General features: G+C 40.0%; 1 protein-coding gene across 9 annotated transcripts in view; it reads right to left on the minus strand.

Moving 5' to 3' along the window:
* si:ch211-214e3.5 (zinc finger protein 518A) overlaps positions 1-15151 on the minus strand; it is a 24315-nt gene continuing 9164 nt past the window's right edge. For 2 of the 9 annotated variants that reach the window (XM_078938121.1, XM_078938123.1), the window contains exons 3-5: positions 11181-11233; positions 7166-7180; positions 1-4261 (exon numbers count right to left, since the gene is read on the minus strand). In XM_078938121.1, the coding sequence (XP_078794247.1) occupies positions 392-4261; positions 7166-7180; positions 11181-11233 (3938 nt within the window). In that variant the 3' untranslated portion in view covers positions 1-391. Of the gene's footprint in view, positions 4262-7134; positions 7181-11180; positions 11234-11769; positions 11881-15151 lie in introns of all 9 variants that reach the window. The other 7 variants (XM_078938122.1, XM_011473516.4, XM_078938124.1 and 4 more) reach the window with 6 other exon arrangements.

A 15151-nucleotide genomic window follows, 5' to 3' on the forward strand; every position in this document is an offset into this window, starting at 1 on the left:
TGAAATTATTCCACCTTTTTAATTAGGGTTTAGACAGAAAGATTTACTTTAACCAGGACAGTAACTCTGGGTTTTCATAGTCAGCTGTACAAACGTTTGGTTCCTGGCCCGATATGGGGAACAGGAAAATGTGAAAGAAAAAAAAAAATCACTTAAACTAAAGCCATGATTCTTTTTGACTAAAAAAGAAAGTAGTTTTATATAAATTACCTGAGGAAACTTGATTCCACTCTGCACAAAAACTTCCCTTCCAGTCATCTGTTGCTCTTAGTTTCAGTGTAGCATATTCACAGTTTAACCAGACTCTCGTGTACAAGGACCAGAATACACACCTACCAAAAGATAAAACATCATGTGCATTTATGTGGTCAGATAAAAAGATAGTGGAAAGTCAGAACAGCTTGTTCCAGTCTCTTGTGGCCTCCATCAGGTGCCTCTGACCATGACCAATCCAGTCTTCCTGGTTTGTGAAGATCCGCCCACAAAACCAGCAGTCAAACAGCACCGTGCTCTGTCTACAGCCAGATGATGGCTTAACCACCTCGTATTTCTTTTTGTTTTTTCTGCGCAGTTTCATTTTAAGAAGAAATCGCTCTCGTGCAAAAGTCTGAATCAGTCTAGGTCTTAGACGCTCCTCGTTAGACAAAGTGGAGTCTTCGTCAGGAACTCCAAGATCAGACAGTGCTTGAAGTGTTTTTTGACACAAAGAAACCTTTGTGACAGCACCCCTGTACCGATTTACAATCTTCATGATGTTGGCCACTTCAGGAATGTCAGCATCTGGATGATTGAGCACCACCACAGGCTGGTAACGACGGGGGCATTTGATCCGCTGAACTGAGCTGAAAGGGGCGAGCTTCAGTGTCCTTTCTACTTCCTTGGCAGCAGGAATCCATAATGCAGGAGTGTCTTTCTCAATCTGGAGTGTGTTGGACACTCTTCTTGCCTTGTGCACCATTGTTGCGGGCTCTTCAAATGTTTTCCTGCACCTTTTCCTTTGGCTTGGAGGTCTTATTGATCGTGGAGCTAAGGCTAGTTTCTCTGCTTCACACTGTTGGGCCTGTGGAAGGATCTGAGATAGCAAAATATCACATTTTTTGACATCTTTTTGAGCAGAGTTTTTTAAACCGATCAGAGTCTTTGCTCCACTATAAGCAGGTGCATCTGTTTTGTTTGACGACACTAGGAAACACTGGGTTTTAGGTCTGGTGGCAAGAAACAAAGGCTGGCCTCTTGAAGTGGGGGAACCGCTTGTGAGAAGGCTACCTGAAGGAGAGACTATTTTAAATATGACTTTGTTTCCAGAGTTTTCCCCTGTTTGGCTGGAAAGGTTTCTGGTTTTTGTCTCCTGGTTGTTAAGACACAAACCTGATTTGGGAGAAATGTATCTCAGCAGAAATGATTGGCGACCACTGGGCTTCTCTGCAGGGTTCACTGGCACTGCCAGGACTGGATGGGGGTTTTCCTGGGAGGCAGAAGCCATTTTGAGGACAGGACCACCAGGGCTCTTAACTGGGACAGATCTTTGCACTAAATAGCAAGTTTGTTGAGTTTTTGCCATTTTAACTTCGGGTGGAGTGTTGGATGAACTGGGAACAAGCGTCGGCCCCTTAAACCCTGCCCTGTTAATCAGGTAGTGGTTCTGAGTGGGATTTGTTGATGGCTGCAGAACTGAGGCCAGAGTGGTCCTGTTTTCATCAGACTGTAGCTTTGTTGGTGCAACCCCCACATTGTTTGATTTGTTCATCCCTGGCCTTATGTAAGACACGTTGATCAGGGATTTTTTAGAGTTAGTTAAAAGTCTAAAACCTGGAGAGGGGTTGACCTTCACAGGCACAGAAAACCGATTCTCTGCAGCTCTTAGGAGGATTGGCTGCTTTCTTTCAGGAAGCTGAAGAACATGTGAATTTGTTGCTTGTTTCAAAGAGTTGTTGCTGGTTCTGGAAGGTCCTCTTCTTTCCCTGTGAAGCTGCTGGCTGACAATTGCATCTGAGTGTTCTTCCACAAAGCAGCCCATGGAGGTCAAACAGCTCTGTAACTCTGGCTGCGTTGCAGAAATAGAAACAATGTCCTCCTCGACTTTGACAATATTCAAGTTCTGGAGCACAGAATCTGAATGGTCCTCATTTAGCTGATCAGCAACACTGGCCACACATTCATCCACTTCAATGTCTTCTTCTGAACTTTCTGTGAGACGCTCAGGAGATTCAGTCAATGTCAAGCTGAACAGTGATGGTTCACATTTGCTTTCACAGTCAGACAGGTTGGGATTGCAGTCCAAGTCTTGGGGAGGTTTAGGTGACATACTGAATGTTTCCTTGGAGTAGTTGTGAAAGGTAAAGACTTCCTGGTTTAGTGTATTCTGTATGGTCTTCCCTGTTCCTGAAGCACATTCTCCATTGCTGAGCAAAGAGGTTTGTAGTGACCATGGTGAAGAGTCAAGATCTGTAACATTTTGCTGATTTTGTTTGAAGTTTGAAGTTTTATCAGCCTGTGACGACAGATTTACAGCTCCAAAATTTTCTGCAGATTTCCTCAACCCTGAACTAAGATTTTTAGCTCTCTGAAGATCTGAAGGAGTAGATACACTTTTCACTTTACTAGCACTAATTTGACTGCTATTGCTTAGTACTGCACTAATTTGTCTAGCTGCAGTAGAAACACAACTGACCAGGGAGAGATTATTCCTCTCCTCAGTGCAACGTGCTTCATTTAGGTGAATTTGGTTGCAAACATGACATGAATCTTTCGTTACAGAGGTCATTGTATCTGCACAGGTTGTGATGCTGCTGTGTAAACCGTTTGTTTGGTCATCAACATTAACACTGCAAACTGAGGTCTCCTCCTCAATTTTCACTTGTATTGCCATTACATCACCCTGATGCACTCCTGACCCGCAGGAACCAGTTCTAGGTGAAACAGCTGAGCTCCTGGAATCCGAGTTTTCCTTCGTCTCACTGACTTTACCTCTGTCCAACACAGGCTTTGGTAACAAAGAAACATCACTGACTAAACAGTTGGATTTTGCCATCAAATCCTGCTTCGCTGATGGTATTACTTTAAGAACCAGGTGTTTTTTGCCATCAACCACTTTAAAGCCCATAACTTTGGTCGTGCAGTTAGGAGGAAGAGAAATTTTATTCTTCACCATGAGAACTGTGAGTCCATTAGCATTTGTGTGACATCCTGCGTCAGTGTTTTGAGATTCCTCTAACCCCACTGTCGCGGACTGCTCTGTGCTCTCAGGACTTTTGCTCCACACTCTGTGGTCTTTCTTCACAGGAGATCCTTCTGAACAGTGAAGAGCCTCAGGTAGATCTGGTTTGACTGATCTGCTGGTTTGGTTTTGTACACTACTTGACACACAGCTGGGATTAAAAATTCTCAGAGTCTCCAGTGACTCACCACTTTTCTTAAAGGTCTGCTTGGAATTTGCAGAGAAGTTTGCTAGTGCATCTTCAGCCACTTTCCATGTGTTCGTTGTCTCACTCATGTCTTTATGAACACTTGCTCTGTGTTTTCTGAGATACTCGCTGCTGGTTGCACCATAGCCACAGACCTGACAAGTGAAGGGGAATGTTTTCGAGTGAGCTTTCATATGACTCTGGTGGTCTTCTTCATTCAAACTGATATGTCTGCATTTTGAACATTTCCAGTGACTGTCATTGTGACGATGGATGTGCTGGACAAACGTCCCTGCATCACTGGTCCTAAACTCACACCAGTCACACTTGAACTGTCCATTGGTACTGTGACTCATCATATAGTGCCTCGTAATCAACAACAGGGAGTACTGAGTATTGTCATTGCAAAGCTCACAGGTAACTAGTGTATTCCTGTGCTCCATGCGGTGGCGCTGAAGAGCAGGGAACTCATTGGTGACAAAATCACACAGGTCACATGGGTATGTGGGAAGAGTTCCTTTATGAGCGGCTCTGAAATGTTTCAGTAGATCATTGGGACTGTAGGTGGAACTGTCTTTACACACAGAGCACCCAAAGCTCAGGATCTTTCCAGAAAAAACGGCGCCCTGCTGAATCTTACAGTGGGCTTTTAAGGTTTGTCTGTCAGTCTTTGAGGGGGCCCCGTGCTCCGTTATAGAGTCTTCTCCATTACTAAAAAGCTGCACATCTGCTGCTTCCCTCAGATGCTTGAACATCAGGTCCTTCACCTTGTTCTTTTCCTCCTCTATGGCAGAGACACTGCCATTTTTCACAGCTGCATCTTCAGGCCTTGTGAGGTCTTCCATGGCTGCAGACGTCTGGATGAAAACACAAAATAAAGTTCCACATGAAAACAGGAACAGTAAAGACACGCTACCACAAAACCGTGTGAAATCAAACTCTAAACCTAAACACAGGGCTGTACTCGAGACCTCCCTACATTATTGATCTTTGCGCTCTCATTAAGATTTGTTTGAGAAAGTTATCTACAGATGACAGATGATCATACTCATACCCCTTTTAATGGAAAAATAAAACCCTAAATCCAACACTGGCTTGGACAGTGCAAAAGCATGGCTTCCCAAAGTTGATTTTGTGGAATAGAGGGGAAATTGGGGAAAAAAACTGGGATGAAATGAGTATCACAGAGGTTATGATTTGAGGCCAGACTGGTAAAACTCGGAAAAACAATATATTCGTAAAGATCCTTAAATTGTTTAATACCTTTACCTTGCCATATAGTTAATATTGGGTCTAACAGATATGGGGGAAATAGGTGGTTATTGCACAAAGAACCCAGAGGAGAAGCTGCCTAAATTTAAAACGGCAAATAAATCTTAAATGTATTAAGGGCCACTTGGTTGTCAGTGTATAAAAAAGGTTTTGTAAAGATTAAAAGAGCAGAGCACATATGGACACAGTGCATGGTAATTGCTATTTACACCATGGAGAGCGAGGGGAATTTAATCAATAACATAGCTTTTGGATATGAGCAGCCCGATAATACGCCTGGAAATTAGGTAATTCCACAGATCTATTAAATGTACACCTGTGTAGTAGTTTTATGAGTCCTCTGTGGTTTTGCACCCCAAGTGAAAGCACCAATGATCTTGTCTAATGCATCAACAATTGTTTGGCAGAAAGAGAGGAATTGGCTAAAATAAAAAAAACCTAATTTGGGCGAAATATATTTATTTTGACAGTATTCATTTTCCCAATAAATGAGAGAGGGAGACTAAGCCACCTCTTGATATCAGAGTTTATCTTGGTGGCAAGAGGAGTGAAATTAGCAGATGCAAGATCTGAGAATGGGTCACGTTGATACCAAGATATTCGAATCCTACTGGACTGAATTTAAAGGGCAAGTCTGGTTGTCGGAGAGCAGGATTAATTGGGAAACGCTTTTTTTTTCAATTTAATTTGAAGCCAGATAGAGAACTGAACTTCTCTAAAATACTCAAAACCTAAGAAAGGCTAAATATGGGTTTAAAGACTTATAACAAAAAAATGATCAGCATTCAACAACAGTTTGTGTTTAAGCACACCTTTACATCAGTGTTAAGTAGTTATGTAAGGGTTAATGGCCGACGAAGTGTGCGGTTACTACTTTTTAACGCACGCCGTGGAAGCCTGAACCGTCCGACGCAAAATAAGGATTGCAAAAATTGAGATAAATGGTTGCCTTAAATATTTACACACATGCTAAAATCCAATTAAATTGAGACATTTTATGATGGGCCGGATGGACCCCTTTTATGTTAGATGCCCATCCCCTTTGTAGATGTTGGTCATTTGGAGAATAATTTAGATTATTTTCACTTTTATCTAAATAAACTGTAGCGGTGAAATGGAAATTATGTATTGTTTTGTTTTTTGATTTGCTATCCAGTGCCTTGCGAAAGTATTGGGCCCCCTTGAACTTTTCAACCTTTTGCGACATTTCAGGCTGCAAATATAAATATATAAAACTGTAATTTTTTATAAAAAAATCAACAACAAGTGGGACACAATCATGAAGTGGAGTGAAATATTATTGGATATTTCAAACTTTTTAACAAATAAAAAACTGAAAAATTGGCCGTGCAAAATCATCCAGCCCCCTTAAGTTAATACTTTGTAGCACCACCTTTTGCCGTGATTACAGCTGTAAGTCTCTTGCGGTATGTTTTTATCAGTTTTGCACATCAAGAGACTGAAATTTTTGTCCATTCCTCCTTGCAAAACAGCTCAAGCTCAGTAAGGATTGATGGAGAGCATTTGTGAACAGCAGTTTTTAGTTCTTTCCACAGATTCTCTATTGGATTCTTGTCTGGACTTTCACTTGGCCATTCTAACACCTGGATATGTTTATTTGTGAACCATTCCATTGTAGACTCTGCTTTATGTTTTGGATCATTGTCTTGTTGGAAGACAAATCACCGTCCTAGTCTCAGGTCTTTTGCAGACTCCAATAGGTTTTCTTCCGAAATGGTCCTGTATTTGGCTCCATCCATCTTCCCATGATTTCTAATCATCCTCCCTGTCCCTGCTGAAGAAAAGCAGGCCCAAACCATGATGCAGCCACCAACATATTTGACAGTGGGGATGGTGTGTTCAGGGTTATGATGAGCTGCGTTGCTTTTACGCCAAACAGGACATGCCAAAAATTTCAATTTTTGTCATTTCTTATGTCTATCTTACTTAACGATTGTTTATACAATTCAAATTTAGATATTTGTCTAACTAACTGTCATTTTACTCCAATTGAATTTAATGTTTATCCATCTTAACTTATTGTATTTCTTGAACTCTCACATCTAAGTTTTTTAACAATACAATGAATGATACAGCGTGGATTTGCACTATGAAACCTATGTTCAGTTATCATGAATCTGACTTTAACTTCAGCTCTTGCAACATTATTCTGCACAAGGGGTTTGGTCATCATCGTCTCCTTCCTTCTCACTCATGGTGCGTGTTAAGAATAATTAGAAACAGAATAGTTACAAACTCCTTTTTACTTTTTATTACACTAACATTTACTTTTATTACACTAATGGTTTAAACTTGATTCATTATGTGTTATCATCTCAAAATTATATTACATTTGAAGAAAGCACAACCAAGACTATTGTCTCATAACATTCCTTATCCTCCCTTTTTCCTTTTTGTGTGTCCTGGTGTTTATGCCCTGGTAAATGTTTGTGTTAACCTCAGAGATCTGACACTTGAAGCTTCCTGACCTTCGAGCATCTAGCCTGCAACAACAAAGCAAATAATTAAGTTAGATCAACAACATCGATTTACAACATCAATACGTGGTGTAATCAACCTCTCAAGGCAGAAAAGGTATTATCTGAGCTTCTTCATTCACTAAATATTCTTCAAATGGGCACGCCATGCTTCTCTGAAACCAACTAATCTTCAATTTAACCTGCTCCAGACTGGTTATGTTCAGAGCACGAGTTTCTATTTCAACTTCCATTTATAGAAACCGAAAGCGGAGGTTATCCGCTTCCTTATCCTCAAACTTAGTGAGCCAACTCACAAAACCTGCTTTCTGGAATACCCTTCAGAGGACCTTCTTCCACATGTTTGGTGTGCCTCCCAGGTGGTTTGTGGCAAACTTTAAACAACACTTTTAATGGATATCTTTAAGAAATGGCTTTCTTCTTGCAACTCTTCCATGAAGGCCAGGATCGTGCAGTATACGACTGATTGTTGTCATATGGACAGACTCTCTCTCCCACCTCAGCTGTAGATCTCTGCAGTTCATCCAGAGTGATGCCTTTTGGCTGCATCTCTGCTCAGTCTTCTCTTTGTTTGAGCAGAAAGTTTAGACTGACTGCCTGGTCTTTGTAGTTTTGCAGTGGTCTGATACTCATTCCATTTCAATATTATTGCTTGCGCAGTGCTCCTTGGAATGTTTAAAGCTTGGGAAATAATTTTGTATCCAAATCTGGCTTTGATATTCTCCACAGCAGTATCTCGGACCTGCCTTGTGTTCCTTGTTCTTCATGCGCTCTGCTTTAAACAGAACTCCGAGACTGCCACAGAGCAGGTGCATTTATACGGAGATTTGATTACATACAAGTGGATTCTATTTATCATCACTCGTCATTTAGGTCAACAATGGATCATTCAGAGATCCTCACTGAACATCTGGAGAGAGTTTGCTGCACTGAAAGTAAGGGGGCTGAATAATTTTGCACGCCCAATATTACAGTGTTTAATTTCTTAACCCTTGTGCTATCTTAGATGACCCCACCCTTACTTTGACGTGTTCTCCCTACCATGAAAAAGGTGGGTAAAGGTGGAAAGATTTCATGTAATCAATGGACACCAGTGAAGATCACAAATCATTGAAGAAAAAAGGTTCAGAGCACTGTCTAGTGGGTCTAGATGACCCAACTTCCAATGTTAAAGTGCCTAGGATAGCACAAGGGTTACACAAGTTAGAAATATGCAAATTAATTTTGTTACACTTCATAATTGTGTCTCACTTGTTGATTATCCACAAAAAATTACAGTTTTATATCTTTATGTTTGAAGCCGGAAATGTGGCAAAATGTTGAAAAGTTCAAGGGGGCCAAATATTTTCCCAAGGCACTGTATGGTCATGTATTGCAAATCATTAAACTCAGTGACGTGCGGTGAGGTTAATGGCTGGTGAGGCACTGACGTCATCAGTCAGATTTACAAACATATGAACCATACTGAGTATCTTATTCACCTTTTAATTGATAACAGTTAAAGTGTTTTGTTTAAAATATCATTTCAACGTGTTTTTTTTTTCATATACAAACTGCAGCATAGAAAAAAGCACAAACGTTATTATCATCTTACCTTTACTTGTAAATAAAGTCCATATGCCGCTCCTTCTGAAGAAAATGACTTGCTGCTTGCAATCACTTATTCTATTGTTTTTAGCGTCATAATCTCAGGGCTCACCGGCGCCCCCTAACATGAGGCACGAGAACTTCTGGCCTCACCCAGCGGCTTTTTCGCCGGCGTTTATCGCTCAGCACAAGAAACACGTCCCTCACATACAGTTATTTATAAAAACAAATACTGTACATCATATACATCTGCTAAATTATGCAAACTCAGCTCATATAGTACAAGTGATTGAACCAACATACAGAGAGACAGCAGTACCGTCTGACTGCATAGGTATTGCGCAATCCAAGGTGAGGCTCAGCGGGCTGGTGCCTCATCGCACGTCACTTCTTAGTATCTGAACGGCAAATGCGGAAATTCAGCGATTTTGAAAAGAAAAAACACCCAAAAATGGTACATTTAAATGGAAAATGACTGCAAAGCACAAATTACTGATTAAATATAATAATTGAATTTATTGTTTCTCTTTTCTTCCCATAATGACAGGTGAGGCTGTGCCTCACCTGCCTCTCCTGACTGCACGTCACTGATTAAACTACTGATCACTAATATCGCACATTGCCAGTTTTAATGGCATAAGATTTCTGTCCAAATAACACATATGTCCATAAACAAAATTGTGCACAAATTATTAATAGTGCTCAACTTTTCATAAAAATATGAATACAGTTTAATTTTACATTTACATGTGTGCTGTGAATAAGATTTGTCTTTGTCTTGAATACGACTTCTCTTGGTCTTTTTAAACGAAATTTCCGGTAACATTACTGTCTAAAAATTTGTCACTGGGATACAGGCAAAATTATTGAGTGCCACATAGGAGAAATTCATTTATTACCAAAACTCTGTTGAAATAAATAACAGTAAATAAAAGCAGCATTCTCCATTGTTTCTCTGCTGTTTTTGTAGCCAGGGACAACAGCTGATTATGAACAATTATCCATGGACCCTTTTAGATCTAGAAATGGTGGAAAATAGTCCAAAAAGGAATAACAGACATGCCACTACACTCATTAGGTGTAAAATTTAAAACAGTCTATGAAGGTCTATGTCAGTCAAAAAGATTGATAATAAGAGAATAATGACACAAATACACAAAAACAGGTAAGCTAACTCTGGTCTAAAGTAGTTGGGAGAATATAGTGCCGTCGGTTAAAAAAACAAAAACAAAAAGTCACATCAGTGAGATCAAAATACCCAACTATTTTTCCATTTCTGAAATTTCTTGCTAAAATTTGGCAAGATTGTTTTGTTTGCGCTTTTATGTACACAGACCTACATGTGGTGCAATTGTTTTTTTGTACTGTATTATTTATTGTTCATTATACCATGGTCTGGGTGAATACTCGATTTTGATTGGCTGCTGGATGTGCGTTAAAAAGTGATATACTACGGGATAACCGCTCGGTGAAAAAATAAGTTCCAGTCACCTAGCTTAAATGTTTTGTATCACTGCGCCAGCTTCTTTAAAACAACCTTTTGCTTCATCATTTGAACAAAAACAAGCGATAAGAGGTGAACTTTCTCTCTGAACTTCAACTCATCGGAAAAGATCACCATATATATATATATATCAGCAATTCTTGACTGCAGTGGTCACCACATAAAAATAGTTCACTTTTTGTGAGAAAAGCAATCCAAATTGGAAAAAAAACAAGAATTAAGGACTAAAAACTGGTTACTATTTATTTATTTTGTAAGTGACCATGATATAAGCGGGTTAATGGCCTTCGAAGTGTGCATTATCACTTTTTAACCCACGCCGTGGAAGCCTGAACCGTCCGACGCGAAACATGCTAATTGTTCATCGGTGCATGATTGTTCTCCATTGCAAAGGCAATTTTTATTACTTTTTATGTTCTCTATAGTGGTAGTCATGTTGTTGAATCGATGTTTCGGGAATTGATATAATATGTTTGTGACCCCGTGATGTATTTTGACAGTGACTTAACAGCATAACTTTTTCAATCAGTATACATTTCATTTTGACATTAATCTTACCCCATTAGTTTTCCTAATATTATGTAGCCCAATAACCTTCATGCTCAGTTCTGTGGTTCAACCCACAAATTTGGCGCCATCTATAAAGCTATAAAGGATATAAACATTCTTTCCAGAGTCAGGCAGTATTTTTTACAACAAAAAAATCATATAACAAACATAAAAGTCCTTATTCCTCAAGCCGTCTTTATAACCCGCTGCATATGAATGCAGATGTATTAAAGAACTTGTCAGTGATATCAAATAGCTTGAACTAATGCAAACCGAGACTTATCAAACTGAAACTCAAGATTGTAGAGATGAAGTTAAGCTGATGAGATCCACGGAAAAAACAAGGCTAATCCTTAAAGTTTTTACCTGCAATGTTGTCCTCAACATAATTGCATCCTGAGTGGGAGGGAACTGCTCATCTGAAAGACAGAACTGAGTGAGGCTGCAGACCATCACATAATAACAATATGCGTTCATTATAACCTAATCTAAATACAAACGCTGTTAGAGCACACACAGCAAGATGGATTTTAAACAATTTCTCAGATAAAAACATTACCAAAACATCAAATACAGCTTCTGTTTATTTCAACAAAGACAAGAAAAAATACACAAAGGTGAGAGGATTAAATGGTCTTTGACTCCATAGTCAGAGGATTCTTCAGAACTAGCTCCCTTATGGTTCCTACTCCAATATATTTGATCTGAAGTGACAGGAATCTCTGGATTTCATTGCTGATGTTCTCTTCCATAACAAGCCAGAAATTAATGTCCAAAATGTTTCTGTTAGTTTAAAGTCAAATTTATGGTTTTACGAATGGGCTAATTCACAAGACCCCCCATTTCTGAACATCTTCTCGAAGTTCCAGCAGTGGTCAAGCTTCTGCAGATAATCCAAATGCTGCCCTCCCCTTTGTGGCACCCACCTATTGAGTGGTCATGTCAGCAGCACTACCTGAGGTTCTTTATGCAAGTCTATGACCCCTCCTTCATAAAAAGCAGCAAGTGGTCTATGCAGCAGAAGATTACAGAGAAGATCCAGCATGCAGGAATGAAGGTCTGCAGCCTATAAGAAAATTTCAAAAAATGACAACTGACTCAATTCTGAGTGAGCCTGGCTTTCTGACAATCAGTCTTAGACGAAGTTCTGCTCAGGTGAAGTCAAGAATGAGCTGTCAGTATTCCAGTACAGGTATTTTTTAGCAAACCCAATGTTGTAACAATGTTGTACCATGACATTGGTTTCACTCTGAGAAATCGTCTAACCTCTGTAACAGTTTTCTTAAAAAACACTTTAAGATCACCTGTAAAGAAAATGTGCACAATTTATATAATATCAAACATAAATTCATTCAACCATCGACCTCATGTAAAAGTAAGAGTAAAACACTTCTCGAACTGGAGACACACCACCAATGCTGAAAACAATTAATTTAACCTAATCAGGGAAACTTTAAAGCATCTTTCTACAAAACACATTTAACTATAGATAATTTTTTAAGCCACAGAAATTCCTCCTTTGGCGACAGACTCAAGATAAGATGGTGACAAGACAAAAATTCAGGTCAGGAATTTCTAATACCGTATTTTCCGGACTACAAGCCGCTACTTTTTTCAAACGCTTACAGCCCTGCGGCTTATGTAGAGTTGCGGCTAATTTATGGATTTATTTAGCGGCCGCCTTGTGCGCTCGATCAATACTGGAGCGGAGGCTAAATGCATGATCCACCTTCGAACATCAAGCCAATAAGTTTTCGACACACCTGTAAGGAGCCAAACAGCATGGACCTCACTTCAGGTCTTAGACACTTCAGTCATGGTTCAACAAAAACGAAACACGCATGCCCAGCCGCATCCCACAATCCTTTGGTGCCATTAGACCCAACGTGCACGTGACCGCTAGGGTTGTGCCGATGGACGATACCATTGTCCATCGTGATGGGTGACTGACATCCCGATGGAGAGACACCATCGTGATGCCACGCCCCCGCCACGCTGCGAGTCGACACCATAAGCCGCGGTTACATGTGAAAAATATCTTGACCGGATCAATGGTCGGATTAGAATCCAACCGTGTACATGGTTCCAGAAAAATGTTTTCAGAATATAACAAACGTTCACATGGCTCACACTTTCGGTCGGAATAAATCATTCGCACATGCGCAGTAGGGTTTGAAAAATTCGGAAGCGGATATCAGTTCCGCCGAGCGGCTATTTTTTTCTCAAACTTTATTGAATGTAACAATTCAATACAAAACAATGTTGCCGAGCGGCTTTATACATTGATATGTCAGCTCGGTAATATACAAGACGATCTTCTAAACGTGCTTTTAATAATGTTACGATTATTATGAAGTGCCTGTTCGCTCATCATTTGAATTTTAATCCGTGTGGTCAGTTCTTTTTCTGTTGAAAAATGGAGCCGGAAAGAAGCCAGGATTAGCAGTATGCTAACACACGGGCTAACAACGTTAGCTTTGGGTGGTGCTGCAATCTGCATCTTGGCTGCATGTAAACATGTGGGAATAAGATCAGCCTTTATTTAGTCGGGACACGACTCGAAACACAAATCCATGTGATTGTTTGAACGATTTCTAAGGACTGAGCGGCCTTTCTGCTTTGAAGCTTACACCGCCCCAAAGCGCTGTGTGTGTGCTCACAATGACGATCCTCTGCTCAGACACACACTTTTAGACCCGGTTCTGAGTTCGGTAGCCCGTTTCCCTAGAGCTGCGGAACGGATCGCAGTCTTAAATCTCCCACATCCCGCTCATGTAACAAAGCACCTCCCCCCCTCCACTCAAACACAAAGCTGTAAGTCTGCGCTCTGCCGGTCCACTTGACTAGTTAAGTGCGGAAGTGGACCATTTCTTTTCTAGTTTGTTTGTTACTTCCCTCAGTTTATATTGGATAAACGCGGATGAGTCATTAGTTGGGAAATAAAATAAATAAAGTAAAATAACGAATAGCAATTATATAAGACCGAAATATTAAAAATAGCGCCCCCCCCCCACGACGATATCATCGTCCATCCCGATGGTTGACAGCAAACATCGTCAACGGCCAATTTAAGGGACATCGCCCAACCCTAATATATACAGTGCTGGACAAATTTGTTGGTACCCCTCAGTTAAAGAAAGAAAGTCCACAGTGCTCACTGAAATGACTTTAAACGTTAAAAAGTAGCAATAAATTAAAATGTATTGAAAATGAAATAATCAAAATCAGCTATTACTTTTGAGTTGTTGATGAACAGAATCATTAAAAAAAACACACTAATGAAATGGGGCTGGACAAAAACTGATGGTACCCATAACTTAATATTTTGTTGCACAACCTTTTGAGGCAATCACTGCAATTAAAAGGTTTCTGTATTTGTCAATGAGCCTTCTGCACCTGTCGACAGGTATTTTGGCCCACTCCTCATGAGCAAACTGCTCCAGTTGTCCCAGGTTTGACGGGTGTCTTCTCCAAATGGCATGTTTCAGCTCCTTCCACAGATGTTCGATGGGATTCAGATCTGGGCTCATAGAAGGCCACTTCAGGATAGTCCAAGGCTTTTCTCTTAGCCATTCTTGGGGGGGTTTAGGCTGTGTGTTTTGGAATCATTGTCCTGTTGGAAGACCCATGACCTGGGAATGAGACCAAGCTATCTGACACTAGGCAGCACATTTCTATCCGGAATGCCTGGATAATCTAGAGCAGGGATGTCAAACTCATTTTGGTTCGGGGGCCGCATTCAAGGCGTCTGATCCCAAGTGGGCCGGACCAGTGACATAAAGCAAAAAACAGTTTTCTTTTTTTTTTTTTTTTTTTACTTAGTTGGAAAAAAAGCCTCAGCCTACATGGTAACCTAATAATTTATTATTACACATTCATTTACAGAGGCCAATGGGTGTAAAATAAAATGCATTTCACTTAAAAAAATTGTTTTTTTATTAATTTTTATTCAGACTGAATATTTTACATCTGACACTGAATCAATTCCTATAATAAACTCAAGAGGGGCTACGGAAAAAAAATGAAACACCTGCCTACAATGTAAATCTGCAGATCAATAAATAATTAAACTAAATTAAACTTGCAAATATTTGTGAACATAACAAGAATTTGGAGTTAACCTCCTTTCTCCCCTCAAACTTCAGCCAGCCATCAATATCAGGATTCAGATCGATTCAATTTTATTTCTATAGCCCAAATTCACGACAACAGTCGTCTCGATGGGCTTCGTATCGATCTTGTGCATAAACATATTTACTGTTATTCAAGTGTGCAAGGCACAATGAAATGTCCAAGAATCTTTTCCTGGTTTCTGCCTTGGATTCCTTAATATGGCG

This window comes from Oryzias latipes, chromosome 19, assembly GCF_053564925.1.
Source record: "Oryzias latipes strain Hd-rR chromosome 19, Olatipes_Hd-rR_3.1".
NCBI lineage: Eukaryota > Metazoa > Chordata > Actinopteri > Beloniformes > Adrianichthyidae > Oryzias > Oryzias latipes.